Raw genomic sequence first — 26,328 nt, forward strand, 5'->3', positions numbered from 1 at the left:
CGCTACCAAGCTACTGGCTCATTAGGTCTCAATAATAAAAGTCCAAGCCGAAAGTCGACGTCAGAATTATTAAAGATGCGATAAGATAACCAAACATATGCACCGCCACGGAGTTTTATTTTCAATATGCCATCCCGCGTGCCACAGCATTCAAGGTCTCATTTGCTCTCCGCACGCAAGCCCCATCTGTAAGTCAGACCGAATCAGTTAATGCCGAGAAGAAACGTCATCCCTGTCGCGCAGCCTATTTCCTGATTGTGCAAGGGCGGTAGTGGGGGCGTGGAACCCTGCCATCTTCATATTCCACATTAAGACGGCGCAACCGCCATCTTAACTTCTCATCTTTTTAATAGACGCATGTTCGCTAATTTTGTATTTGTAGAAAATACCAACGCGTTGTCAATTCCCATAATTCATAGCGGTTTAATCACCATCTCTAGTCATTTCTTCTTCACTCCTTCGTCTATCCGCATACCAATCTCGTCGCTGGTGACGTCGTCTTATCTCATCCCACGTATCCTCCATTCCAACCAGCAATTCTCCGAACTGCAAATCACTATTACTACCCTCAATACATACGAATCGCTTTACTGCACCCATAGTTACCTTCCATATATTACTACCTAGGTACTAATCTAATTATATTGATCATCAATATCTATCAGTTAACACGCAACAACCATTGCGCGTCAGAATTACGCATCAGAGCCGCGCGAATAAAATTCCGAGTTAGTATGGCATCAGTAACATCCTTGGACAAGGACTTGCGAAAGTTGCGCCTCGAAAAATATACGCCAGCTGCTGCGAACGAAGCCCAGTCGTGGATTGAGAGTGTGTTAGGTAGCAGACTTCCATCCAACGATCTTCTCGACGGACTTAAGGATGGCGTTGCTCTATGCAAGTATGTTCAAGCATACCTATCTTATACACTATCGTATCTTGCAGTTTGACTAATGATTCCTCTTTCTCGTAGACTCATTAATTTGGCCGTCGGTCCTCCCGGCGTTAAATTCAAACAATCTGCTATGCCTTTCATCCAGATGGAGAACATCTCACATTTCCTGCGCGCCTGCCAATCGCCACCCCTGAATTTGCAAGACCACGATGTGTTTCTTACAGTCGATTTATACGAGCGGAAAGATCCCGCCCAAGTTCTCCAGTGCCTCGGCGCTTTCTCTCGAGCGGCGCATTCCCTTAACCCCTCCGCATTTCCCTCTCCCATTGGATCAAAGGCGAAAATATCCGCCACCATGAGCCCGCAAAGCACAGGTCCAACGACGCCGCGCAATAGGAAACTTTCTAATGTCAGCAACAACTCGTCTACGTACGGTTCACGGTCCGGTATAACCCCTACAAAAACCGGAGACTCGGGTTCGGGGCGCTGGAGTCCTACCAAGAGTCCACCGCCATCGAGCGAACGTGTAGGATCGCCGTCCGTATCTAGTTGGAGCAAGAGAGACCTCGAGGGAGTTACAAGCCCCGCATGGAATATTGCGCAGTACGGCTATATGGGCGGCGCAAGTCAAGGCAACCTAGGTATATCTTTCGGAGGGCGGCGACAGATTACTAGCGCCAGTCCTCTTGTCCCCAGCTTGGCCGATAAGGAGCGCAAGCGCAAAGAGCAGGAGGCCGAAGCCGAACGACGGAGGTTACAAACAGATGATCAGCAACGTATCCGTAAGGCTGACCTAGAAGCTGAAGAGGAACGGGCACGGTTAGTAGAGGAGCATAGATGGGAAGAAGAGACAAGACGGCTGCGCGCCGAAGAAAAGCGCAAGGCGGAAGAAGAGAAACGTCGGTGGGAGGAGGAAGAGCGCCAATGGAAACTAACAGAGGAGAAACGAAGGAGGGAAGAAGAAGAAGCCGAAGCAAAACTAGCCGAAGAGCGTCGCCGTGCGAAGGGCAAAAACGATAACCGATTGCAAGGGCAATTCCTTAGCCAATACCAAGCCGAACACGATATCACGCCGCAAAAGAGTGGCGGTGGCGGGTATAGCGACCGCATCAAACAGTTAGAGCAGGAATTAGAGTTGGCAAGGAAGCGAGAGATGGAATATGAGGAAGAACGACAGAGGCGGTCACAGAACCGAGCGCGATCTCGTAGCCGGCCAAAAAAGGCGGAATCTAGACCACCTAGTCGCCAAGACTCATGGCGACCGAAAGACGAGCGCGAGTTCCTCAGTACACAATGGAATCGACGTCAGCAAGAGCAGCGTGAGCGAGAGCAACAGCAAGAACAACAGCAAGATATTGCTCCTCCGCCTCCGCCGCGTCCACTCCCCGTGCCTGTACTGGCTGCACCAATCAAGACCAATCACACAGGAGAGAAACCACCTGTGCCCATAAAACCCCAAAGAACTGGAGAGGGTAGGCCCCTTCCCATTCCGGACCGGATTAAGAACCAGGCAACTGGTGGCTCGAACCTAAACCCGTCGGCACGGCCTCTTCCTGTCCCATCCCCGAATTCTAACGGTAATCGTACGGATCGCTTCCTCGCCTCCAACCCGGCGCCCGCTCCGGCTCCTCCGCAGCAGACTTACTCTCGTGAGCTCGATGTCACAGCAGAACGTGACGCGGAGGACAGGCGACGAGCCGAATCACAAGCTAAGACGAAGGCAGGCGGTTGGGCCGGCAAGTCGTTACTAGAGCGCGAGATGGAGATGGAAAGGCAAAGACAGCGCGAATGGGAGGAATCGCAGCAGGAGACGGCTAAGGCGGTTAGAGCAGGCGATGGTGTAGACGGTATCGGCGGCGGGGTTGGTGGCCGGTGGGACGTTAGTCAGTGGAGCGGATATACTGGCGGCGACAGCCAAAACAATGGATCTGCGGGTATTGGAGCTGGAAGGAGACAAATCGTCGGGCCTAGGCCATTACCAAACAGGCCCGGGCCGTGAACGCCCTTCCCGATGGAATAGTGCGGGATTAGTTACCTATCTGTTCATAGCAGTGTAATTAAGGCCATGTGAGGAATAGAGACCCAATAACGACATTATGCAATATATTTCATCAAGTTCGACATTGGAATGTTCTCGGCTTATCATTTGAGGACGATTATGAAGATGGAAGTTATAAGTTTGAGTTCTATTTATGTCGGCCTTGGTTTGGCCTGAAATATAAAGAGTTGTTGAAGGCGGTAAGCGTACCTCTCTGTCTTCGTTCTGATTTTATTCTATCGGTAGGAGTATATGTCGAGTTACAGGTCTAATAGGTGCGTCGTTATAGACGTTTTGTAATTGAATCTGTTCGAACCTACATTGTGAGAGCTTTACGCACTGTAATATCACATACTACCTCATACGATATGCTCCGCCAACCCCTTTCTGACGAGAGGATGCGATTCGAAGAAATTCACGTCATATTTTCACGTCGTGTCTGGCTTTGGTCGATGTTGTTATAAATGGTAAGGGGTTTGGGGTCTAATATTAAAATGCTAGGAACTGCGAGGGAAACTTACTCCCTAAAAGCTCCGATGTACCCATAGGTCGTCAATATGATCACGACTGATAAGTATTTCCTTCGGGCTTGCGCGGATATCACAGTCCGTATGTTTCGAATTACAACGATATCTAAGTTATGAGTTGTTGGGTTAATATGTGGCTAATAGTTATTTCTGCATTCTAATTCAATATCGGCGGGAAATATACAGAGTCGAAGAGAGCTATTCTTCATGCGTGAACTAGATTAATGATATGACGCTATGCATAGGATATATGATCAAGGATACGGCTTAATTACCACCCAACATTATGAAATAGTATCGAGGAATCGAGATATGCGGTGTCGTCTCCCACGAGAGGCTGGATATTACTCTTATTGTAACCGCACCACCGACTGCGCATCCGTCGTGGCTCTTATATCACTATCATTCAAGGAGCTTTTGAGCCAACAGTAATTAAGATCCGTCCCTTGCGGTCCAACGTCGTAATAGACAGCGCCCGCGCAATATGTATTTTTAGCGCATAGCGAAACACATTCCTTCATCGATTCGGCCTCGAGGTTCTCGATATCGCGGCCTTGATGTGATACGTCGCACTCGATCCTGAACTTCGTCCCAGTGCCTGCGTCTGTATACGTACTTCCGTCGGCGCCCAGGCAACTGCGTGCTGAACTTGGAGTAGCTGTGGGTGACGCACTTGTACTAGAGGGTGAGGTCTTCATGGGACTTGGAGAGTCTGTAGACTTGGTTGAGTTAGTAGCGCACAGTACCTAGTAGCAGTTGTAATCGCTTTATGAACTTAAGGTCCGTTGACTCAGTTCCCAAGGCAAAAAAGGGGGAAAGAAATTGAAATCGCAAAGTCTTTTGTTACAACCGACGACCCTGCCATAGCATGGAAGGATCTATAAGACTCTGACTTACTTGATTTTCACCTACCGGCGGCGATGGTGTTGCCGACCTATCGGAGAGAAGCCTTCATTAGCAACGATCCTACATCAAGGATGAAAACATTAGAACATAATTACTTACGAAGCTTTGATGGCTTGGTTCCTATGGGTTACTCCAACCGCCGCGCCGACAGCCGCTCCCACGAAAGCAACTACGAACATACATATTAAGAGTAACCAGAATACTCTTTTTCGAATTCCGAGTATGGTGGACGATTTAGAGGCGGCGGCGGTATTCTCATTTGATTCGGTATTCTCATTTGATTCAGTATTCCACCCATTGTGTTTGTCCTTGATATAGTTATCCGGAGTGCTTATAACTTGCGGCGCGTAGAAGACCTCTTTTCCTTGAGGGACGTTTCGTGGATCGGGTGAGCCAACTTCAATCCCTTCTACGGGAGGATGTACTTCTGGTGCTAAGGGATCGTGGTTAAGGATCTCACTCCCATCCATGAGTACGAATCTCTTCTTAGTCCTCTCTGGAGTCATTGGGTTCTCTCCACCTTGGCCAAGATGGCCTCCTTCAGCACAGTCCCAACACACAGGCGTGCCCCTGCCGTCAGTATAATGAGGACAGACGGCATTTAAGTCAGGTCCGGCGGCAGTATTGTTTGCCATGTCCCGTGAGTGTGGTCGTACTGCGTTTACAAACGGGGAAACGCCAAGCTGCGCGCGACGTATGAATGATATGTATACCACAAGAACTCGAAACTTTGAAGTAGAAATGAAAGCAAGTTACCGAGTGCGACTGAAGAAGGTGGGCAGGAAAACTAAAAATAACCGTCTTCTGCCCATTGAAAATTCAATCGAGCCAGCAATCGGGTATAATCTACCTACCCATGCAGTCCATAACTTATCACGAGGCGCTACCACTGGATAGATACCATTCGATGCTACGCTCGAGGTTCCATTGGGGGCTAAGGATTCAGCTCAATCCATAGAAACCTTTTGTATAGTGTATATAGCTTATGTACCTACCTTTGACTGCAGCCCTAGCGTATCGTGAAAGGAGAATAGGAAGGGGACAGGGGAAAACACGATAGCGTTAATAATAGTGAATCGAAGCTAAGCTCCTATCAACAGGTAGATAGGGGTTGAAGGGAAATACGCCATCAATATTAGTGTAAACGCGATTTTGAACTAAGGTTTAGCCGCCGAAGGTTTGCTCAGATCTGAAGCATTTTACGATTGTTATGAGAGTATTCAAGATTTAGCGGCGGGCCGTACCGTGATATGTGATTTGATTATCGTGTTTTTATAACTACTACGAATGTAAGGTTGAAATGATTAGGTACCTCCTAGGTACCTATGTAAGTTTAGCAACCATATTCGTAAAGTTGTCGAGCAATACCTATTTCCTGATGCTTTGAAATCTATTATTGAATTGGGGGATCCAATTTCGAATTTCTAGGTAATACATACACTATGAGGCAGTGAGGTAGTAATTCATGTGGCTGGACATGCTGCATAGCTGAATTCCTTCTCTGGGGAATTTTGCCCGAGCTAGACGCTATGCCGAAATTAGTATGGCCCCCTTACGGATCTTGGCTGCAGGGATCAGGTTGTAATAATAAGTGGGATATGCCCTGACGTGTGGCGTCCATGATAATACATAGCCAGATAGCGTCCGCTTCGGTGATGTCACAACATCAATTTATTATCCACAAATATCGGCATCAAGACTCTGGCTTGTCAAACATTATCTTCCCGGCCGTAACTTTCATGCTACCTACTTCTAACATACTCTACTATATCTACCTATTTCTATCTCTTCCCTATTATCAAACATGGACTTAACTATCACAAGAATCTTACGAGGGACAATACTCCATGTCTGCATCTGCAAACTGCAGTCCACGGCCTTGAATAACTTTAATCTTGGCTGAAGTAAACGATGAGTCGACATCAACGTCACCGTTAATTGTAACAACACTACCTCCCCATCTTTTCTACATAGACGACCACCTAAGAATAGAGTTCTCCTGATGATAAATACTACGTGTTAGAATATCACCGGATGAGACTAGATCTTAACTTGCAGTTGTATTCGTAGCATCGTCTACAACAATAGCCCATGGGGTATAGGCTTCATCTCCGAATAAACTAATACGACTATGCCTCCAATCGAATTAGACAAGCCTTCGACGGCGCCAATAAATACTAAAGGGTCTGAGCAAGACCTACTCCGAGTACGCGATGTTCCGCGAGACGGGAACCGCCGGACCATCGTCCAAGATTCGCAAGGTAACCTTGTATATCCGAGCTATATTCCTCCGGATATCGAACTGCCTATCTCGCGCAAGAGAGCCGTATCGGAAGGCGTACTAGATCAATTCAAAAGTCCTGGTCCGACCGAGGGTCCCAAAAAGTCCAGGTCAGAGCCTGTGAACAAGCAATCTTTCAAGTTGGCGCGATCGTCATCAAATCCTCAACAAAGCCAACGTCGGACTTCAATATTTTCGGCTTTTCCTCTTATGAAACGAGCAGGAACGGATGTTTCTATGCTTGACATGGCACTGCAACATGCTTATGACGAAAACAGGGATGACGATACATCAGACTCGTCATCGTCGGAAGCGGAATATGGAGGGAAGGCGAGGAAAACGCGTGCAGGCCAGTCCTCAGGACAGCCGAACCGTAAAATATCCAGTGACAGATATCGGCGCTTTCGAGTCGCAAATGAATTATATCGAACAAAAGGCAAGGTATCCAAGAGGGATGGTCGATTGAATATTACAGTTAATGACACAAGTAATACCGGATATCTCGCGAAGGCGCTCGGTACTGCCGTTAAGAAGGTCACGCCCAGGAAGGCCGAGGAAGGGAAAACCAGCCATCGGCCAGCCTCCTCACGGTTATCTTCAGCTACCACGGCGGCATCGGAGGAATGGAGACGACCGAAGCTGAACATAGTAATCATGGTCATTGGCTCCCGGGGTGATGCTCAGCCGTTCTTGAAGATAGGAAAGGTGCTAAAAGAGAAATACGGTCATCGCGTGCGTATCGCTACTCATCCCGCCTTTCGCGACTTTGTCGAGAAAGATTCGGGTTTAGAATTCTTCTCCGTTGGTGGCGATCCCTCAGAGCTGATGGCCTTTATGGTCAAGAATCCCGGTATGATCCCGACGCTCGAGACAGTGAAAGCTGGCGATATTGGAAAAAGACGTGCTGCTATGGCCGAGATGTTTGATGGATTTTGGAGAGCTTGCATTAATGCAACCGATAATGAAAGAGACATCCACAATATTAAGATGATGGGCGAAAAGGATCCGTTTATCGCAGACGCCATCATTGCGAATCCACCCAGTTTCGCGCATATTCATTGTGCTGAAGCTCTAGGAATTCCCCTGCATCTCATGTTTACTTTTCCATACACACCTACAGAGGCTTTTCCTCACCCCCTAGCAACCATCAAGAAATCCAATGTCGACCCCGGGTATACTAATTTTATCTCTTACCCCCTCGTCGAAATGATGGTCTGGCAGGGACTCGGAGACCTCGTTAATGATTTCAGAGTTAAGACATTAGGATTAGATCCGGTATCTACTCTCTGGGCTCCTGGAGCGACATACCGCCTTCATGTCCCTTTCACATATTTGTGGAGTCCGGGATTAATACCTAAGCCCGACGATTGGGGCGAGGAGGTAGACGTATCTGGTTTTGTCTTCCTTGATCTTGCCTCATCTTTTAATCCACCAAAGGATCTTCTCAAATTTCTCGAGAAAGGCGAGATGCCTGTCTACATTGGCTTCGGGTCGATCGTAGTTGACGATGCCGAGCGCTTCACAGAGATGATTTTCGAAGCTGTGAAACTAGCTGGTGTTCGAGCCTTAGTATCGAAAGGCTGGGGTGGCCTTGGCCGGGTAGATGTTCCTGATTATATCTACATGCTGGAAAATACTCCCCACGATTGGCTTTTCCCAAAGGTTCGAGCTTGCGTCATCCACGGCGGTGCCGGAACCACTGCTATCGCACTCAAGTGCGGCAAGCCGACCATGATTGTACCTTTCTTCGGCGATCAACACTTTTGGGGTTCGATGGTTAGTAATGCAGGCGCTGGACCAGTACCGGTTTCGTATAAGAAGTTGAATGCCGAGGAGTTGGCAGAAGGCATTAAATTCTGCCTAACTGATGAGGCACTGAAAGCAGTGCAAAAAATATCTAGAGACATCGAACTTGAAGGTAATGGCGCCCAAAACGCGGTGAAGGCATTCCATCGGAATTTAACGCTATCTGGAGAAAATTCGATGCGATGTTCAATCCTTGATGATCGCGTGGCGGTGTGGCGCGTTAAGCGAACCAGCATCAAACTCAGCGCTCTGGCAGCCTACATTGTAGTTAGTCGGGGGTTAATAAGTTGGCGGAGACTACGCCTCCTTCGACATAAGGAATGGAATGACTTTGAAGGACCGGGAGAGCCTGTTACAGGGGTTGTTGGCTCGATAGTCGGAACAGTTGGCGACGTGTTTAGTGGAATAGGCAGCGTCCCGTATAGACTGGCGAAAACATCCCACAAGAGAGCCGAGCGGAGAAGAAAGAAGGAGAGGAAGCGACAGCAAAAACAAGATGCCCTAACTAAACGCCCAACCGAATTCCCATTTCCAATCCAAGGAGACGGTGGTGCTGGGACTGATACGAACGAAAGCGGCCGCCTTGGGCATGCTTCGACGCATGCAACTACGCCTTCAACAGCTCCTCTTGAGCCCTTCCAAGAAGAGTACCTAGATGAGATAGAAGAAGGGATTGGTAAAACTGGCCGAGCCCTAGCGCATGCACCTGTTGATCTTTCGCTCGCGCTGGCCCAAGGTTTCCACAACGCTCCCCGTCTGTATGGTGATGAGACCGTTAGACGCCCGATCCGGATCACCGGAATACGATCTGGGCTCAAGGCCGCAGGACATGAATTTATATATGGTATCTATGACGGATTCACCGGGCTTGTACGATTGCCGATTCGCGGAGCTAGGGAAGACGGAATCAAGGGCGCACTTGCAGGTGTTGGCATGGGATTTACCGGATTTATATTAAAAAATATAACGGCACTGGTCGGTCCAATAGGCTACACACTCAAAGGTATTTCTAAGCAGGCCGACCGCGAAAAGCAGCCCCTTAAATATCTCCGTCGCGCACGGATCATCCAAGCACAGCGGGAGCTTGGTGTCCTAACAGAGGCCGAACGCAAGGCCATAACTGACACAGTTCTTAAAGGCTGGCAGGTTATGCGCCGGTTGGCTGATGCAATTGTACGGGAGAATGAGAAACGATGGTTCGTACCCCACTTCAAGACGAAGAGCAAGAGTGCTAGGAAGGTTAAGTCGGTAGGAAATTATGGGAAAGTTCCTGCATTTGAGAGCATTGCGGCCGCGGAGAAAGCAATAGAAGCTATCTCAAGAGGAGAAGATACCGAGGCTGCACTCGGGAAGCGTAGGGGGATCCAAGATGGATAGGGGGTTGGCCAGGGGATTATCGCGGGCTTGACAATGATGGAACGAGAAACTAAGTATACTACTGATTGATTAAAGAAACAACTAGATCATGGGGGGGCAATGCTAAAGGAGTATCACATAACGAATGACATTCACCTCTGTTGTCATAGGTCGGACGAACAACTAAGGAGGTCAGGATCTAATACGGAGCAAGTAATAAGAGCTAAGTAGAATCGCCTTGCTGGAATTATATCCTACAATAATAACTCTCCAGCCCTGGAATATTCATATTTTGATTCTGGTTGGTTTGGGGGTTTTTAAAGGCATCTATTAATATGGTTGGCTACTAAGAAAGTTACGGATAATATATACAAATAATAGCCTTCTGGTTGATATAGGATTACCTAGTAATATTAGTATTGACTTACATAACGAGCTAAGTTGACTTTAGATGCCAATACTAGCAATTAAACATATAAGTCGCCCACATATCACCCTCAAGCCGGTGTTATAGTTGTCCAGCTGAAAGAATCTCGTAGCACTGTAACTCTATTAGAGGTACTAAAACATATCCGTTATAAGAATATCCAGGGAGACACGTGAAAGGGGTAGCCTGTTTATCAAATAGCTAAGCGATATAGAGTTTCTATTTGGTTATCCCAGATACTGATATTGAATTCTCGGGGTTGCGGTCTTAACGCCGAAATTTCGGGGATGTTTTCTTAATGAGCGATCTGAATCCTCAATCCTCTTTTATCTAAATAACAAGTTGTCAAGCAAGTATGAATTGTTAGAATCAGTAACTGATAATCGGGGGCCGAACACAAACTCTCCTATCTTTAGCACTGTCGAAAGAGGGACCTGTTAGGGTATAGTGGGTTAGGGTGGCTATAGGGGTCTGTACGAGTATATAAAAGGCGCTTCGCGCCCTCCTTAGAGGTTGAAAAGCCAGGCGTTACTAAGTTTAATATAACTACTACTTGGTTTATTACCTTAAATATTCACTTTATATATAATTTACCTTATTAGGGCATCCCCTCCTCCTAATAAAATAACGCCTTTACCTATTAGCATTAACCGTTTGTTAGGGTGGTAGACCGCGAGGCCGTGAGGCAACATGAGAGATACCTTGACGGCGAAAGTTGCTACGATTCGAAAGGAAGTATCACGAGACAAGAAAAAGAGAGACTGCCGCTACGGCGCAGGAGGTTAGCTACGACGAAAAGTTACGATGAGAGGGGAGAGAGACGACGAAGCAGTACGAGGAGAGAGAGACGACGGCAATAGTAGATACCACGAGAGGAGGGGGCTAGCGACCTTTTAGTAGGCCTTGAAGCTAAGTATCGCCAGCTTACAATTATGATGTTATTGATGTGTTAGAGATTTGTGGGGCGAGATAATAGCTATTACGAATGAGGCTTTAGGACCGAGACGAAGCTTATAATAAAAATTAGGGTTAGGGGTAAAGGCTTTATGATTAATACGAGGTTAGACAAGGCTAGGCGAGTAGCCATAGCGATTAGGCTCTAAATTCGGCCTTATACGATTAAGATGAGGCTTACCTTAGGCTTTTACGAGTAAGGTAGCAGCTACAACGACAAGGCCTTATAACCGAGATAAGGCCTAAGCTATAGCGACGAGGCTATGGGGCTTTAAGGCTTTATTAGTTGTTTTAACTATATAGCTATAGGGTTTTATTAGTTGGTTTGGCTACGTTTTAGGACCATTAGTTATTTTGATTACGGGGTTTTATAACCGTAAAGCTATAGGGCTTTATTAGTTTAAACTTATTAATCTAGACTGTTAGTCGTTTTGGCTACGTTCCAAGACCTTATTAGTTATTTCGATTACGTACGTTTAGGAGGTCGTAGGATTTCTCCAGTCGTCCCTAGAAAGCTGTGGTCGCCGCAGAGAATAACAAGGCCTGAAAGGAGTGCGTACTGCCGATGGTCCTTGACGAGGTTTAAGGATAGCTAGGAGACGCCTTAGTAGGGTAGGTAGTGATTTTGTGGCAGGTTAGCGGCAAGGTAGCTATAGGAGTGCGTACCTTACTACCGATTGGGTGTAACTGGCCCGAAAAGGTGTACTGCCGAGGTTTTTGACGCGGTTCGAGGATAGCCAGGAGATACCTTAGTACGGTAGCAGGTAATTTAATAAGATTAGCAGGGCCACGTAGCCGCGTAGTTACTGCAGGGGATACCGGCCCTGGAAAAGGTGTACTGCCGATGGTCCTTGACGCGGTTCAAGGATAGCTAGGAGACGCCTCAGTACGGTAGGTAGTGACCCTGTGGCAGGCTAAGCGACGAGGTAGCTATGGGAGTGCTGTCGAGGTCCTTGTAGATCCAGGGATAGCCAGGAGACACCCTAGTACGGTAGCAGTGTTGCTAGAGGCGAGTCTAGCACAGCAAGGCTAGCAACGAGGATAGCAGAGACGAGTCGAGTATATGCCTTGCTATAGGGCAGGGGCGAGGGTAGCGACGACGCCGAAACTAGCAGTGAGGCTAGAAGAGACGTTAGGGATGAGATAGGGCGTATACCGGACTATAGGGTAGCGGAGAGAGCAACCACCAGGCCGTGAGACGATAACTAGCAGCGAGGCTAGCAGTGAGGCTAGAAGAGGCGACAGAGATGAGGTAGCGCATATACCTTGCTACAGGGTGGTAGCGACGAGGAGGCCAACAACGAGGCCAGATAGGACGTATGCCTTGCTACAGGGGAGTGGCGAGGATAGCGACAGCGACGAGACTAGCAGCGAGGCTAGACGAGTATACACCTTATCACAGGGTAGCGGAGAGAGTAACCACCAGGCCGTGAGACGACAGCGTGGTAGACTAAGCAACGAGACTAGCAGCAAGACTGAAGCGGCGACGAGGCTAGCGATGAGGCTGCAATACGACAAGACAGCTGCTACGGCGAGACAGCGGCAACGACGACAGCAGCGAGGTTGACGATAAGCCTATAAGCGTACCTTATTATTATTATTATTACTATTATTATAATATGAGGCTACGGCGAGATAGCAGTAACGACCTTAGCAAGGAGGCTAAAAGCAACAGCGAGGTTGATGAGGCTCTGACGAAAGAGGTGACGAGGTAGCAGCACACACCCTAGGACCAAAGGCGACGACGAGGCTCACGATGTTTTTTTTACACACGATGTTTTTTTTTTACCCTCTCTTTTCGTTGCATGGTCCCGAGGACGGGACCACTGGAGGGAGGGGTGACTCTGTCAGGGTATAGTGGGTTAGGGTGGCTACAGGGGTCTGTACGAGTATATAAGGGGCGCTTCGCGCCCTCCTCAGAGGTTGGAAGGCCAGGCGTTACTAAGTTCAATACAACTACTACTTGGTCTACTACCCTAGACATTCACTCTATGCATGATTCACCTCACTAGGGCATCCCCTCCTCCTGACAGGACCGTGGTGATAATCTGCCCGAGTTACATACCCTCATTAAAGAGCACGGCGGAATGACCCTCGGACGGACTATCCATCCCGCACCGCGATTATACGCGGTATTCAACGTGCGAATAAATATGATAGCATAGAGCGAACCGGATACTAAAGACTTATTCCGTCGGACCCGGCGCTCTTGTCTCCTGCAATTGGGTTCCACACATCCGCATGAGAGTCGGCATCGCGACGTTGAGTATGAGAAACTTTTCTACGTGCGGGAAGTTACTTTATAATTTACATCGCACCTCTACATTACCAAGTATATCCTATCTCTTGAGCACCCTAGCTATCCGCTCACACTCCTATCGCCGACCCTATACTATGGCTGTGAATTTCGATACTTCCTCGGAAAAGGAGGCGGGCTTACTCCGTTTCCTTAAAAGTCAGCTATTCTTCACACCTCCGCTTATTACTCGAGAAGAAGTCGACCTCGCTGGCAAGACAGCCGTGGTTACCGGCGCAAATGTGGGCTTAGGGTTAGAATGCGCCCGCCAACTCCTCGACTTGGGGTGTAAAGTAATTCTTGCCGTGCGTAGCGAGTCGAGAGGCGAAGCCGCACGCCAGCAGCTCGCCCAAGGTCGCGACGCGCAATCAACGGATATCGAAGTTTTGAAATTAGACCTTAACTCATACGACTCCGTCGTGAGTTTTGCTGAGCGCACCAAGACTCTTACAAGGCTTGACATAGCAGTTCTTAACGCTGGTATTTACAAAGTCGACGAGTCTTTCAACAGCGCTACGGGCTACGAAGAAGATATCCAGGTAAACTATCTATCCAATGCTCTTCTGGCGCTCCTATTAGTGCCCATTATGACAGAGAAGAAGACAGGGGATGTCCCTGGACGTATAGTCTTGGTATCCTCCGGAATAGCCAATGCGACCAAATTTAGTGAAAAGGGGTCAAATCCGATACTTCCCACTTTTAGAAAGAAGATGGAACCGAAGTGGTTGTTTAAAGAGCGGCACGGTACATCCAAAGTGCTTGTCCAAATGTTTGTGGCGGAGTTAGCAAAGCGAGTTCCATCTTCTGCCGTTGTCGTCACCGTCGCCAACCCTGGTTTTTGTCACGGATCGGAAATCATACGCGACGGAGAGGGGCGTTTCGTGGGTTATTTATATAAAGTTATAATGGCAACGGTTGGTCGTCCTTGCTCAGTTGGCGCTCGTGTATACGTCCATGCGGCTGTGAGTCCTACACTAGGCGAGACCGTTCATGGGCAGCATGTCGAGGATGCAACACTTAGACCGTTAGTTATACCCCTTCCCGCGTGACAGACATCGGAATGTATATTAATGAGCTCGTAACTTAGTATGGCACCACTTATCTATAAGCCTGAAGGTAAGCAGGCTGCTTCGAAATTGTGGGAGGAGATAATGGACGAATTTTCGTTTGTAGGAGTCAGACAAATTATTGACGGTCTCTCCAAGTCGGCTTAGATCTACCTCGGAATAAGCAGGGGTCAATGATACGACACTGTCATAATCGTATAAAATTTTCTAAGTCTTGCTTAGTTAGAAGCTGACCACTTAATGCAGCTCTCGTTGAGCTGCAAATTCAACCTGCATATGCTACTAAATTTAATCCCCGAACCAATAGGAGGCATATGATATAAATACCAGGTAGCTTTCCTAAATCGGGAATGAGTCATACAGGGGCTGAGATTTATCGTTTTATAAGTAAGAGGACTTACCCCGAGTATCAATTGTGGTATGGCTTGTGGCAGCTATACACGTCTATCTACTACCGGCATTAGTTTATTGACTCAATTATACACAGTCTTAGGTAGTCAACTACATTAACTTGAATTATTTGCTGAAACATTTACTATTAATATTATTACGAAAAATCCGACTGGGGAGTTATATTTCACCATGGCGGAATCTACCTCGCAGTCGACGTCCACACCGATAGTAACAACAGACAAATGCATCATACGTGCATATTTGCCAAGTGACGCCGAGGGCATGGTGGAGGCCGCCAACTTCCCAGAGCTTGTCCAATACATGCGCAATACCTTTCCTCACCCTTACACACTGGACTGCGCCAACCACTGGATCAACTCTTCCACAAACAGCAACCCCATGGTAAACTTCGGTATCTTCACGCCCGAAGGCACCTTCGCCGGCGGCATCGGGCTTACCCCCCATCAGGACATCGAGTATCGTACGTGGGAAATTGGCTACTGGGTCGGGAAGAAGTTCTGGGGGAAGGGTATTGCAACGAGTGCACTCAGGGGGTTTTCGGTCTGGGCTTTCGAGCAATTCCCGGAGCTGATAAGGATCGAGGCTGGTGTGTTCATTGAGAATATCGCGAGCCAGAAAGTTTTAGAGAGGGTTGGTTATACTAAAGAAGGAATAAGAAGGCAGGCCGTCTGCAAGAAGGAAAAGATCATGGACCAAGTAACCTATAGTTTAGTCCGAGACGACCTGAGGGATTTATCATGAGCCTATGTAAGATGCAGTTGCTATATATTTCGAGGGGGTACTGGATAGATTCAGATTGAAATTTTCAAATCATAATTCATACTTATCATGGAGTTCTCTGTCATATATCTATCACCTCTCTAGTGTGTTGAGGAAGTTGGTGTAAGGCGAGTATGAAAAATAGGGGCTAGGATAAAAAGCCGCCAGCAGGACGTTTCCGAGTACAGTCTAGAATTAGACGACATAAAAGCGTGCTCTTTTGCATTTTGTGAATCCATTTATATTATTAAGAGATGCATTATCAATCTCGAATAAATCGCCTAACCTAGCAGATTACCTCCTATAAAGATTGTCTCCGTTGTACCAAGATTATGAAGAACCAGACTTTATCTCGGCTTCACTTGAGAGTTATTAGCTAACTTTCACCCATAGCGCCTTTGATACCTAACAGGAGGTATTGTTACTCCTTAATATCCAAGTCCCTTGATCCCGGTGATTCCCACTTGTTATTACCTATAGCGCCGATATGAATTCATACCCTTAGGGTAGGTATACCGCTTGCGATCAAATGGCATCTGGAACCATACCGAATTCTATCCACTAATTAATTGGCTGCCACACCACACTACCGAATGGATCCAATCACGAACTCCCTAGGTGAAATATAAGCATTTCAATCCTTTCGCTCAAAGTCTCGTCTCTGTCGTACCTAGTGTCAGTTCACTGCTTTGGTTGGCATGGTCATTGGGACATCACTTACCAGCCAATGCTTGCCACATGAGCTGGGTGTCCGGATACCCATCGCGTGCAAGCCGGCTACCCCTAGGCTTAGAAGTAGTGTTTTTCTCCCATAATTTCGACTTGACTTTCTCCATAGCTTTACCCATCTTACTGGGGAGCGAACTGCTATCGGCCAAAGCTTCAGCGTCGGAGGATGACTTGCGGTCTTCGTGTAGTAAAAGTTAGTAAGTTAATGTAAAGAATTTAATGGAGTAGATGTAACTAACAATCATTGATACTGCCTTCATATTTCCCTTCCGAAATATCCTCCTTTTTATTTGGCGTACCCACTAGAGTTTTCTCCGACGCAATAGACGATCGCCTTTGGCTTGTCCTAGCGATAGGAAATGATAATCCGGACTGCGATGGCATTTTGGCAGGTTTTAAGTGCCGTACGTGTATAATAATCAAAGAACCTGGTTTTAATTGGTGTTTGCCATACGGTAGTTGACAAAGTGTATAGAAATCTACGGAGCTAGAAGCCTAGGAGCGAGCCGCATACAATCTTATTGATAATTCTAACTTCTTCAATGGGAAAATCCATCTTTTAATAGTGCAATTGACAGGCGTCCCCTGCGCGCGCTTTACAATCTATGAAGTCCCCTTCGCGTGGCGTTACTCATATTTGATATTTTGCTTCGGCTTTCTAAGCCGAAATAATGCACCGAGAGCCGAGCTCATTCGCAAGACATCGTGAGAATCTGGTTTAACGAATCAGAATCCCGATGGTGGGGATAAGCCGACAAATTGGGATTCTTCCTTCGACGTCAAGCCGAAGCCGAAGCCGACCTGGTATCTGCTGCCCGTTCCAACAATTTACATTCTAGACTTTGAGCCAGCCTATGTCGGAGTCAAAGCTCTTGATTCACGGCTTCGGATTACTTTGATAGAATATTCTCTCGTACACGCAGTTCTTACACTCGGCCTCTCTATGAACGACCCTACGAACCCGCCACTACTTCTTCGCCGCAACGGTCGGCCTCAAGCCTGCGATGTAAGTAATGTATACCAATTCCCTTTAGGTATATCTATTGATGAAACATGTAAGCCCTGCCGTAAACGTAAGCTAGCTTGCGATCATACACAACCGGTTTGTAGTCGTTGTAAGAAGAGAAAACAGGATGGTGAATGTGTGTATCTCGCGTCGTCCTCAAGGATATCTACATCCAAGAGCCCACTGCCATCTCCGGCGCCTTCCACACCACTCCCATCCCCTCGGCGTGGAAGTCTTCGGCACCCTCAGAACAACCCGGCTTTAACGCCTGACACTCAGGTTTCAGGCCTCTTCCGACCCGGCTACCTCGGCCCGACTAGTTACTGTAATATCTACGAAGACACCGAGAATAGCCTCTCGCTTCTTCAAGGATCGGACAGTGTTGCTACCCAATCCGAGAGTATCGCTCACTATGCCCCTATTGAAGGCTCCCAGACCAACTTGTCCGTCAGAGTCCGTGATTTGGCCCTCAAGGTGCTACGTAACATACCTGATCCCATCCAGGGGAGTTCCCTGCCGTACAAGTCCGGGAGTGACAGCTGGATCTATAAGATAGCTGAGCGAGTGGTTGGGTCATTATATGAGGTTTTCGGTGATTATTTCAGTGTGGGAAGCCGACCGACCGCTAAATTAGAGGAACTCGCCCGTATTATCTGCGCTAATACTTCGAGGCCATTTTCCGACGAAGAATCTGACCCGGACAAGTGGTTCAGCCAATTTTCGGGGAAGAACATCCGCTGGGAGTTGATAGGAATACTCTCCATGTTCTGGGAGTTCGTTCCTGGTTCAAACGCGGAATTTTGGAAAGGAAAACGCTCCGTGAAGTTTGACCGTGGATTCCGCATAACGAGGGAAAACATGCACCTGAGCCTCGATTTATGTAAAGAATTTTCCGCCGGAAACTCTATGATGCTCTGTTTAAGTCAGAGGTGCACTATTGTGGATTCTAGTACGTGCCTAACGATTGAAGTTCCCTTTCCCCAGAAGATACCAAACCCTCCAAGCCACGTACTAAAATTGGTAATTATTAACTTTTATCATCAGTGTCTGTAGGAGATGCCGGTAGGTGGTCTATGTCTGTGATTACTATACTGGTTACTTGTATATCATGTCGAAATACTGGGATCATCCCTTGCTAACCGTTAACGTGCCTAAGATTTGGTTGTATGGAGGACTCACGCGGAGACGGTTTCATTGCTTACTTTCCTCGGCTTTCACGCCGTAGAAGAAAAAGACCAACATCAAACATCCTTGTCGACCGAGATTAAGAAGAGGCTTTTTCATAATACGTTCTCGATCGCCATGGATGTTGTCTCTTTTACCGGAAGACCTCCATTGATCAGTTCTCGATACTCGTCGACGCCTATTCCGCTCGATATTAGTACCGAAGATTTATTCTCTGACCATGATACTTTAATGAAAGCTGTTTCGCGCCTAGATGAAAAAGGTTGGAATACCGACGGGGCGATGTATCCTTCTACTAGTATTCGAGCCCGGGCAATCATCGCATTAATCCGCGAAGAGATATTCGAAATTGCTCTCGACCATAGACAAAACACGTTTCCGAACGAATTTTCTATTGAAACTCTGCTGTAAGCAAGCCCCCCATAGATATGTCTCTAATCTAGTATTAACTAAGACGGATAGCCAACTTCGATCTCGAGAGCTTTCAGCAGTTGCTGCATTCCCTTCGTGCTTACGTTTCGATCCTCTTGAGATTGATAACCTGGAGGTTCCCATAAACCACCTATCTGTGAGGTTATTTATACAGCAAGAACATCTACAGAATATGTTTTTTATCGAAAGACTCTTGCTTCGGTTTGGCCATCAAGACAAGGGCGATTTATTGAAAGTCAGCTATGACTTAGTCACTCAGACTTTACCTTGGTATGTTTAGAACCCTATTGCACTTAGGCCTTGCTTTGTAACTATTCATCCCAGACTAACAACGCCGCAGTACGTCGTGACCTTCCTCACCCACTCCTTTCTCCCGGGTTTCATTCTATTAGACTATAATGAAGTAACGTTTCTCATGCATCTAACGCGGATGCTAACACGGAACAGATTATCTACATTCAGATAAGTTCTCATCTTTCAGGGACAGCTGTGAATGGCTTGTAAGTTAATATACGAGCAACTCCTTGTTACCGTTTCCTGACGAAGATATTAAGGTTATGGCTCACGCTGTTCCCGCCGGTGGTATACTCTGTTTAGAACTTCTAAAGCCTACCCTCCATTTGAGGCCCCATAGCGACTCTAGAATCACTCGCTCCAACATCATCCAGAAGTTGAGTCTCCTCGTCGCATTTCTCGACTGGGTCAGTCCGTCGGCACCGAACGGGGATTTATGCAACGACGCGAAATCAGTAATACAACGCGTTCTGGACCAGACATTAAATGCGGCATCGAGTATATATGAGCCTCCCGCGGTATTTCAGTGGGATTCATCAACACAGTTAGACTTCAATTTTGACCTTCTCGATACGTTCGATTGGATTCGCCCGGATTTCCCTTCAAGTCAGCAGTCAAATCAATAAGGCATCCAGCATTTATGGCCTTACAATTTAGAGGATGCATGAATTAGATTTAGGGTCGTGCGTTGTACATTAAAGTGCTACGTCCCTATCGATAGAAAAGCCAAGACGGCATATCTTGTATCCACTTACACGGACTGAATGTAACCATCGTTAGTGTAAGTAGACCCCTGGATGCGTCTAATTACACCTTGCTTTGTAGTGTACGATCAGTTCCCTACCTCCTTAACTTACCTCCCGAGGTATCCCATGAATTCGATGTAACGAAACACTACCTAAAGCACAAAACTAAAGCACAAAAGGAGCGAACCGGATGCGCAATTACGGCGAACAAAATCTTTAATTAATAACATTCTATTCTACGTACTACGTTGTACCATTATTTTAGCAAGGCCATCATCGTGTGGCCGCTAACCTTCCTCATTTTATTTTATGTAGCGTTCCTAGCAGGCCTAGCATCTAATATGCAGGAACAAGCACGAAAGACTCCCCAATGCATGGGGAGCATAATAAACCACAAAACTTACAGATCTGGTTATGATCGGACCGGTTTCTTATTGCTTATCGACCTATCGACCTATCTAATGTCGTTTATCCCTACGAATATAAACCCCTGATAGTACATACATACCTATATGTCATAAAGTGGCATGGGTATCTACACCGCGTTCGTCTTCTCATTGATGAATCATGAACCCTCGCAGGATTCGATACCCCGCGTTCCGAGATAATGGAGGCAAGACGCGCTGCACAGTTCGCAGACATTACTTGATGTAACGGTGGGGACGAAGATTAGGACATCTGCTCCGGTCACTGACAAGGCCTCGCTGCAGTTTGCATGATGCAGTGATGATGCAGTGATATACTGGCGTATCCGGGAGCTCACCGGGACGCCAGGGATGGAAGGTTATTTCCATTCAGACGGCACGCGAGCTGGTCACGACCACACTACCACCACAGGGCGACCACAGGGCAGGTCCAAGACATGTTTGTCTCGCTCCTCCTTACTACTTACAGACAACCCGACGTGTTTATCTTATCATACTGAACGAATTCTTGTCTCCGGATTGTTTATCTTGACCTTAAAGCCGTCGTCAGGTGCATCGTTATCCGCCCTGGAATGCATTCATTTACCCAAGTTGCCCAAGTTACCTTAGGTTAGGTAGGCAAACTTGTTATCAACTGGGGATATATTATAGGGGCATATTACACTCGTTTACATTCTTTTTCCTCTATCTTGCTCTTAGCAGCAAGAAGCTCTAGTCGCCATGCCTCCATTCGGCTTGCGCTCCTGTTCAATTGCTTTTATTGTCTTGGCGACGGCCCTGGGGAATGATGCTGCCGCTATAGATCCTCTTTCGTATGTCGATCAATTAATCGGAAGTCGAAATGGAGGAAACATCTTTCCGGGCGCCACACTCCCATACGGTATGGCTAAAGCTGTTGCCGACACTACCAGTGGAAGTAATCAAGGAGGGTTCACTCTTGACGGGACTCCAATCTCTGGTTTTTCTGCCCTACACGACTCGGGAACTGGAGGGTCGCCGTCCTTAGGAAACTTCCCTCTCTTCCCGTATGCGAGCTGTCCTGACGATGATATTGATCAATGCGATTTCCCCAAGAAGACCCGCGCCAACCATGGCCAATTTGATCAAAGTAGCGTGGTGGCGCGCCCGGGGTATTTTGAGGTTACGCTGAACTCCGGCGTTAAAGCTGCTATGACCGCCAGTAAACATGCTGCGCTGTTTCAATTTACCTTCCCAACATCAGATGGGAATGCCTCGCATCCTCTCATTTTACAAGACCTGACAGACCTTTCGGACTCACGTCAAGATAACGGCACCGTCTCAGTCGACGAGCAAACCGGAAGGATCACCGGAAGCGCCCGTTTCCAGTCAAGTTTCAGCCAGGGAAAATAGTAAGTGCATTCGAAATTTATTTATCGTGTTCTTCATCATCCTCTCATAATTTCTCAAATAAGACAGGTTAGTACTGATTATCATAGTGTGCCTTACTTTTGCACCGACTTTTCGGGCCCTAAAATATTCGACAATGGCATTTTTGTGAACAGTAGAGCTACTCCAGATGTCAAAAACTTGACTATCTCTAGGTCAATTAACGGATATCCTCTTCCTGGAGGAGCTTTTGTTCGATTTGAGTCTACCGATACTCCTGTGCTTGCTCGCGTGGGCCTGAGTTTTATAAGCTCTGAACAAGCGTGCTCAAATGCCGAAGCCGAGATTCCGGACTATGATTTTGATGGGCTCGAACAGGTTGCTGCCGATGCCTGGAGACAGAAGCTCAGCCCGATCACAATCACGCCGGGCGACGTAGATGAGGATCAGATCAAGAACTTCTACAGCGGAATATACCGCACAATGGTAAACCCCCAGAATTATACGGGAGAGAATCCTATATTCGAAACAGGGGAACCGTATTTCGATTCATTCTATTGGTAAGTTGACGTATCGCATATATATAACGCAGCCACTAACTCAGCGAAGCCTCTGGGATAGCTTTCGAAGTCAAATCCCATTTCTCACCCTTATAGATCCAGATGCGGTAGCCGAGATGATTCGCTCTCTGATTGATACATATCGATACGAGGGCTGGTTGCCAGACTGCCGTATGACATTCTCTAAGGGTTACACACAGGTCAGAACCTTTTGGCTTCTAAAGACGGACTAACTGAGCTAATACCTAGTTCTTAGGGTGGCTCGAATGCTGATGTAGTCTTGGCCGATGGATATCTGAAAGGAATTACAGCCGGTATTGACGTAAGTACACTGAATTTGATAACGTGTTTTAGCTATTTAATAACTCGGTATTGTTGGATAGTGGGACGTGGGTTATGAAGCTGTCGTAAAAGACGCTGAGGTTGAGCCATTCGATTGGTCTAGCAACGGGCGCGGCGGTCTTGAGAGCTGGAAAAGTCTCGGATATATTATAAGTCTATCCTATTCCTAAGGTGTTCCTACTCCAAGCTAACCCTTAATACCCCGTGCAAGACCTAGACTGGCAAGGCTTCGGAACTATGACCAGGTCTATTTCCCGTACTCTTGAGTACAGCTATAATGATTTTGTCATCGCACAGATGTCTCAACTGAGAAACAACAGTGCCGATACAGAAAAATACCTACAGTCGAGCGATAATTGGAAAAACCTATACAAGGAAGATCAAACGTCGAAGTTCGCCAACGGCCAGGACACAGGGTTTACAGGTTTCTACGCCCCCAAATACCTGAATGGCACTTGGGGTGAACAGGACCCTTTGCTATGTAGCAATATTGACAACTCCGGCACTGCTTGCTCGCTCCAAAATACGGCTCACGAAACTTTTGAGAGCAGTATCTGGGAGTACGGCTTTTTTGTGCCACATAATCAAGGCGACTTAATCAGCCTTTACGGAGGACCGGCTGAATTTGTTCGCCGCCTTGATTTCCTGCATGATCAGAACATCACCTACATTGGCAACGAACCCGCCTTCCTAACCGTCTTCCAATACCACTACGCTGGTCGGCCTGCCTTATCGGCAAAGCGTGCACACTTCTATATACCTCGGTTCTTTGATACCACCCCTGAAGGTCTCCCAGGGAACGACGACAGTGGCGCAATGGGATCGTTTGTGGCTTTCTCCATGATGGGCTTGTTCCCAAACCCCGGACAAAACGTATATCTCATAATTCCTCCATTCTTCGAGAGTGTCAATATTACACACCCACAAACCGGCAAGACCGCAACTATCCGCAACGTCAACTTCGATCCCTCTTATGAGAGCATCTACATCCAAAGCGCAACCCTTGACGGCGAACCGTACACAAAGAACTGGATTGATCACAGTTTCTTCACAGAAGGTAAAGAACTCGTGCTTACCCTAGGGAGGAACGAGAGCTCCTGGGGCACAGCTGTCAAAGATTTACCGCCGTCCTTAGGGGAATATACTGGGTTCAACGAGACGTTGTCGAGGAGAAGAGCCGCGCCTAATATAGGTACAAGGTACAGCGCAGGCTTTAGCCATGGTGGGCCTAGACTCAACTAATAGACGGTTTGGACAAGACATTATACTAAGAGCCGTATAAATACAGTATTATCACGAGTAATAATAATTCAAGAATTTTATATACGAATACTTGGATACTCATGCACGATATTTACTTGTATCGGGTACCGTATATGATTATCTGAAAGGACTTAATGTGTAGAAAAGGTGTTGAACTTTCCACTTAGTGTCGTTATGGGTTACAAAAGTGTAAAAGGGGTAATTAAGTGGGTAATACCAGACACTTGATATATTCTAATATCATCTTACATCAGGATCATCAAGGTCATACAACGACGGGTATCATATTAGCCATGAAAATACACCATCTGTTTTTATAACAGTGAAACTCAACAGATAGCTTCGTGGGCAGTGTGATATAAGTAATAAAAGGTAAAAATCAACGAGTAATGTATATCTTCCTAGGATGTGGTGAAGTTCTTACCTTTTTTCCCCTTCCTTTTATCTTTTTCTTTCGGATCCCGTAATTAGACTCCCGTAGTCTTATTTGCTACTGTTCTACAATAGACAATAGCTATCCTATAGTAAAGGTATTATTGAGAATACATAGATAAGATGGATACCTTATTGTATCAGATAGATCACTTATTAATGATATTACCTTGGCAAGCGTTATCATGAATACCGAAAAACTCCGAGTGTTCCCATTAGTTTGAAGAATGACGTTCGTTTATACTCAATCGAATCTTCTTGGCGTCACCTGCCTGGAGTTGTAGTAGTAGTGCTGTAAATACTGGTCCAAATCCAACTTTATCGAACCGGGAAAGGATAAAGTATGGTAATTTCCAAAGACCTCCATGTTCATAACAAGGAGATATTTGGGTTATGAGCGTGTTGAAAAGTTGGAAAATGCATGAGAGCCTCTCTCTTCCATGGTTCCCGACGCCAGATTGCGCCATACATACCTACCTCCTAGACAATTCATAAACATTCTAGACTTGCCGGGGAACATCGGCTGGGGAAAATGGCTTGACTGATGGCTATCGTACTGCGAAACAGCCACCGAGAATTAACGGCATAGTGCTATGACAGCGTCGTTATCATCTTGCATGCGCGTCCCGTCTCGATCTTGTTGCTGGATCATTATCCGGTGGGGGTACAACAAGCCTATTACCACGTAAATACCTAGCCATCCAAAGACCCTTCTTACGTCCTCTTTGCCAGTGCAGCGATTTACAGCTCGACGCATGCGCACCTACCAAATGCATGAACCGCACCGGATGTAACCCTGCGTGCCGCGAGCTCCCCAACGTTACTACTGGTGTATATCTGGGGGAAAAGCGGAAACGATCTTCTTTCCTTAGAATATGAATTTTGGTATGGCGTGGGTTGTCAAATTTTGTGCGTAGATCGCCTCCGCAGTATGTGCGCTTTGAATATAGGGGTTTGAAGAGATACAGAAGTATTAAGCAAAGCATCTAATTCGTAGTATGAAGCAAGTCGAAAGCTATGAGATACTTCTCAAGTCGTGAATTAAACGTTTCCATAGCCACCTAGATAGTTATTATGCGAATATGACGTGTCTTGAGTAAATATCCGATTACGATTCAGCCTTTTGGTATTGGGACCCAAACCCAATTCGAAACCAAAAACGATAAGTCAATAGGTATCTCCCAAAGGTTTAGGATATACTTACTTGATTAGTTAATATATTAACAGCAAAGGTTAGCAATTAACCTGGTATTATATTTCTAGCGAAGGATATGTGCGTAAGCCTCATAAATTGTAAAGCCGCATGAAGATACATGTATCAGATAGAGATGTCCATTTCATATAGTAGTACTTCCAGGTAGTGGATGTAAAGCTAAGGTATAATCGCCCCCTTCTATAGCTATTGCCCCAATGGTTCTCTCAATACTCTTCTGCCGAGCATGACAATATGCACGTGAAGTTCCAGCCTCACCAGTGACCAGAATATCTTTGTAGTTGGGTCACCATAGCCCAACCCAGCGGAACCTTCTCATGTGATATCAACGAATCAAACGTCCCTTCCCCGCTCCCCTCTTGTTCTCAGATATGGTCCATCCAGTGAATCCTTTTTGGTGGCTCCTATCGATGAAATATGTCCCGAGATTGTCTACTTCGGTAAGCAAGGCTACTATTACGCCGAAGCCCAACGGCCGTCCTGTGAAGCATAGAGCCGCTTTCACTCGGTTACACACGGAAACTCGTGCACAGTTAAATAAGATGTATCAAATTCTTAGAGTTGCATAGGCTAGAGGGTGGATACATGTTATGCTTATGACTAGACGAAGATGATTGATGGAAAAGGT

The 26,328-nt window shown here is 46.7% G+C and overlaps 8 protein-coding genes across 8 annotated transcripts; 6 read left to right on the forward strand and 2 right to left on the reverse strand.

Moving 5' to 3' along the window:
• Positions 1-196: 196 nt before the first annotated feature.
• F5Y00DRAFT_235798 (uncharacterized protein) lies at positions 197-3,179 on the forward strand. The gene is made up of 2 exons (XM_048007622.1): positions 197-901; positions 974-3,179. Exons 1-2 carry the CDS (start codon positions 735-737, stop codon positions 2,892-2,894), a joined length of 2,088 nt encoding a protein of 695 aa, XP_047865420.1. The 5' UTR covers positions 197-734; the 3' UTR covers positions 2,895-3,179.
• A 631-nt stretch (positions 3,180-3,810) lies between these two features.
• F5Y00DRAFT_261624 (uncharacterized protein) lies at positions 3,811-5,001 on the reverse strand (the record flags this gene model as incomplete). The annotated part of the gene is made up of 3 exons (XM_048011236.1): positions 3,811-4,179; positions 4,358-4,394; positions 4,466-5,001. 3 exons carry the CDS (start codon positions 4,999-5,001, stop codon positions 3,811-3,813), a joined length of 942 nt encoding a protein of 313 aa, XP_047865421.1.
• A 1,008-nt stretch (positions 5,002-6,009) lies between these two features.
• F5Y00DRAFT_235801 (glycosyltransferase family 1 protein) lies at positions 6,010-10,245 on the forward strand. Its single transcript, XM_048007623.1, has one exon. The coding sequence runs from the start codon at positions 6,498-6,500 to the stop codon at positions 9,828-9,830; it is 3,333 nt and encodes a 1,110-aa protein (XP_047865422.1). The 5' UTR covers positions 6,010-6,497; the 3' UTR covers positions 9,831-10,245.
• Positions 10,246-13,584: 3,339 nt separating this feature from the next.
• Positions 13,585-14,700, forward strand: F5Y00DRAFT_261626 (NAD(P)-binding protein; the record flags this gene model as incomplete). The annotated part of the gene is made up of 2 exons (XM_048011237.1): positions 13,585-14,510; positions 14,574-14,700. The coding sequence occupies 2 exons, from the start codon at positions 13,585-13,587 to the stop codon at positions 14,698-14,700; spliced, it is 1,053 nt and encodes a 350-aa protein (XP_047865423.1).
• Positions 14,701-14,966: 266 nt separating this feature from the next.
• Positions 14,967-15,796, forward strand: F5Y00DRAFT_235803 (acyl-CoA N-acyltransferase). The gene has a single exon (XM_048007624.1). It carries the CDS (start codon positions 15,136-15,138, stop codon positions 15,706-15,708), a length of 573 nt encoding a protein of 190 aa, XP_047865424.1. The 5' UTR covers positions 14,967-15,135; the 3' UTR covers positions 15,709-15,796.
• Positions 15,797-15,957: 161 nt separating this feature from the next.
• Positions 15,958-17,048, reverse strand: F5Y00DRAFT_235804 (uncharacterized protein). Its single transcript, XM_048007625.1, has 3 exons — positions 16,695-17,048; positions 16,448-16,633; positions 15,958-16,387 (listed from the first exon to the last, which is right to left on the reverse strand). Exons 1-3 carry the CDS (start codon positions 16,837-16,839, stop codon positions 16,374-16,376), a joined length of 345 nt encoding a protein of 114 aa, XP_047865425.1. The 5' UTR covers positions 16,840-17,048; the 3' UTR covers positions 15,958-16,373.
• A 350-nt stretch (positions 17,049-17,398) lies between these two features.
• Positions 17,399-19,998, forward strand: F5Y00DRAFT_261629 (uncharacterized protein; the record flags this gene model as incomplete). The annotated part of the gene is made up of 8 exons (XM_048011238.1): positions 17,399-17,461; positions 17,516-18,410; positions 18,506-18,523; positions 18,618-19,053; positions 19,109-19,313; positions 19,419-19,455; positions 19,526-19,578; positions 19,633-19,998. The coding sequence occupies 8 exons, from the start codon at positions 17,399-17,401 to the stop codon at positions 19,996-19,998; spliced, it is 2,073 nt and encodes a 690-aa protein (XP_047865426.1).
• Positions 19,999-21,012: 1,014 nt separating this feature from the next.
• Positions 21,013-24,124, forward strand: F5Y00DRAFT_67484 (glycoside hydrolase family 92 protein). The gene is made up of 6 exons (XM_048013997.1): positions 21,013-21,913; positions 22,001-22,450; positions 22,500-22,650; positions 22,707-22,772; positions 22,834-22,941; positions 22,994-24,124. The coding sequence occupies exons 1-6, from the start codon at positions 21,264-21,266 to the stop codon at positions 24,032-24,034; spliced, it is 2,466 nt and encodes an 821-aa protein (XP_047865427.1). The 5' UTR covers positions 21,013-21,263; the 3' UTR covers positions 24,035-24,124.
• The last annotated feature ends 2,204 nt before the right edge of the window (positions 24,125-26,328 follow it).

The sequence above is a fragment of the Daldinia vernicosa genome (assembly GCF_022497035.1).
Source record: "Daldinia vernicosa strain CBS 139.73 unplaced genomic scaffold F5Y00scaffold_20, whole genome shotgun sequence".
Taxonomy (NCBI): Eukaryota; Fungi; Ascomycota; class Sordariomycetes; order Xylariales; family Hypoxylaceae; genus Daldinia; species Daldinia vernicosa.

Coding starts and splice junctions, on each gene's coding strand:
- F5Y00DRAFT_67484 (XM_048013997.1), top strand. CDS start 21,264: ATGCCTCCATTCGGCTTGCGCTCCTGTTCAATTGCTTTTATTGTCTTG. Junction 21,914..22,000: donor AGTTTCAGCCAGGGAAAATA/GTAAGTGCATTC, acceptor TGATTATCATAG/TGTGCCTTACTTTTGCACCG. Junction 22,773..22,833: donor GAATTACAGCCGGTATTGAC/GTAAGTACACTG, acceptor ATTGTTGGATAG/TGGGACGTGGGTTATGAAGC.
- F5Y00DRAFT_235803 (XM_048007624.1), top strand. CDS start 15,136: ATGGCGGAATCTACCTCGCAGTCGACGTCCACACCGATAGTAACAACA.
- F5Y00DRAFT_235798 (XM_048007622.1), top strand. CDS start 735: ATGGCATCAGTAACATCCTTGGACAAGGACTTGCGAAAGTTGCGCCTC. Junction 902..973: donor GATGGCGTTGCTCTATGCAA/GTATGTTCAAGC, acceptor TCTTTCTCGTAG/ACTCATTAATTTGGCCGTCG.
- F5Y00DRAFT_235804 (XM_048007625.1), bottom strand. CDS start 16,839: ATGCCATCGCAGTCCGGATTATCATTTCCTATCGCTAGGACAAGCCAA. Junction 16,634..16,694: donor TGAAGGCAGTATCAATGATT/GTTAGTTACATC, acceptor TACTACACGAAG/ACCGCAAGTCATCCTCCGAC.
- F5Y00DRAFT_235801 (XM_048007623.1), top strand. CDS start 6,498: ATGCCTCCAATCGAATTAGACAAGCCTTCGACGGCGCCAATAAATACT.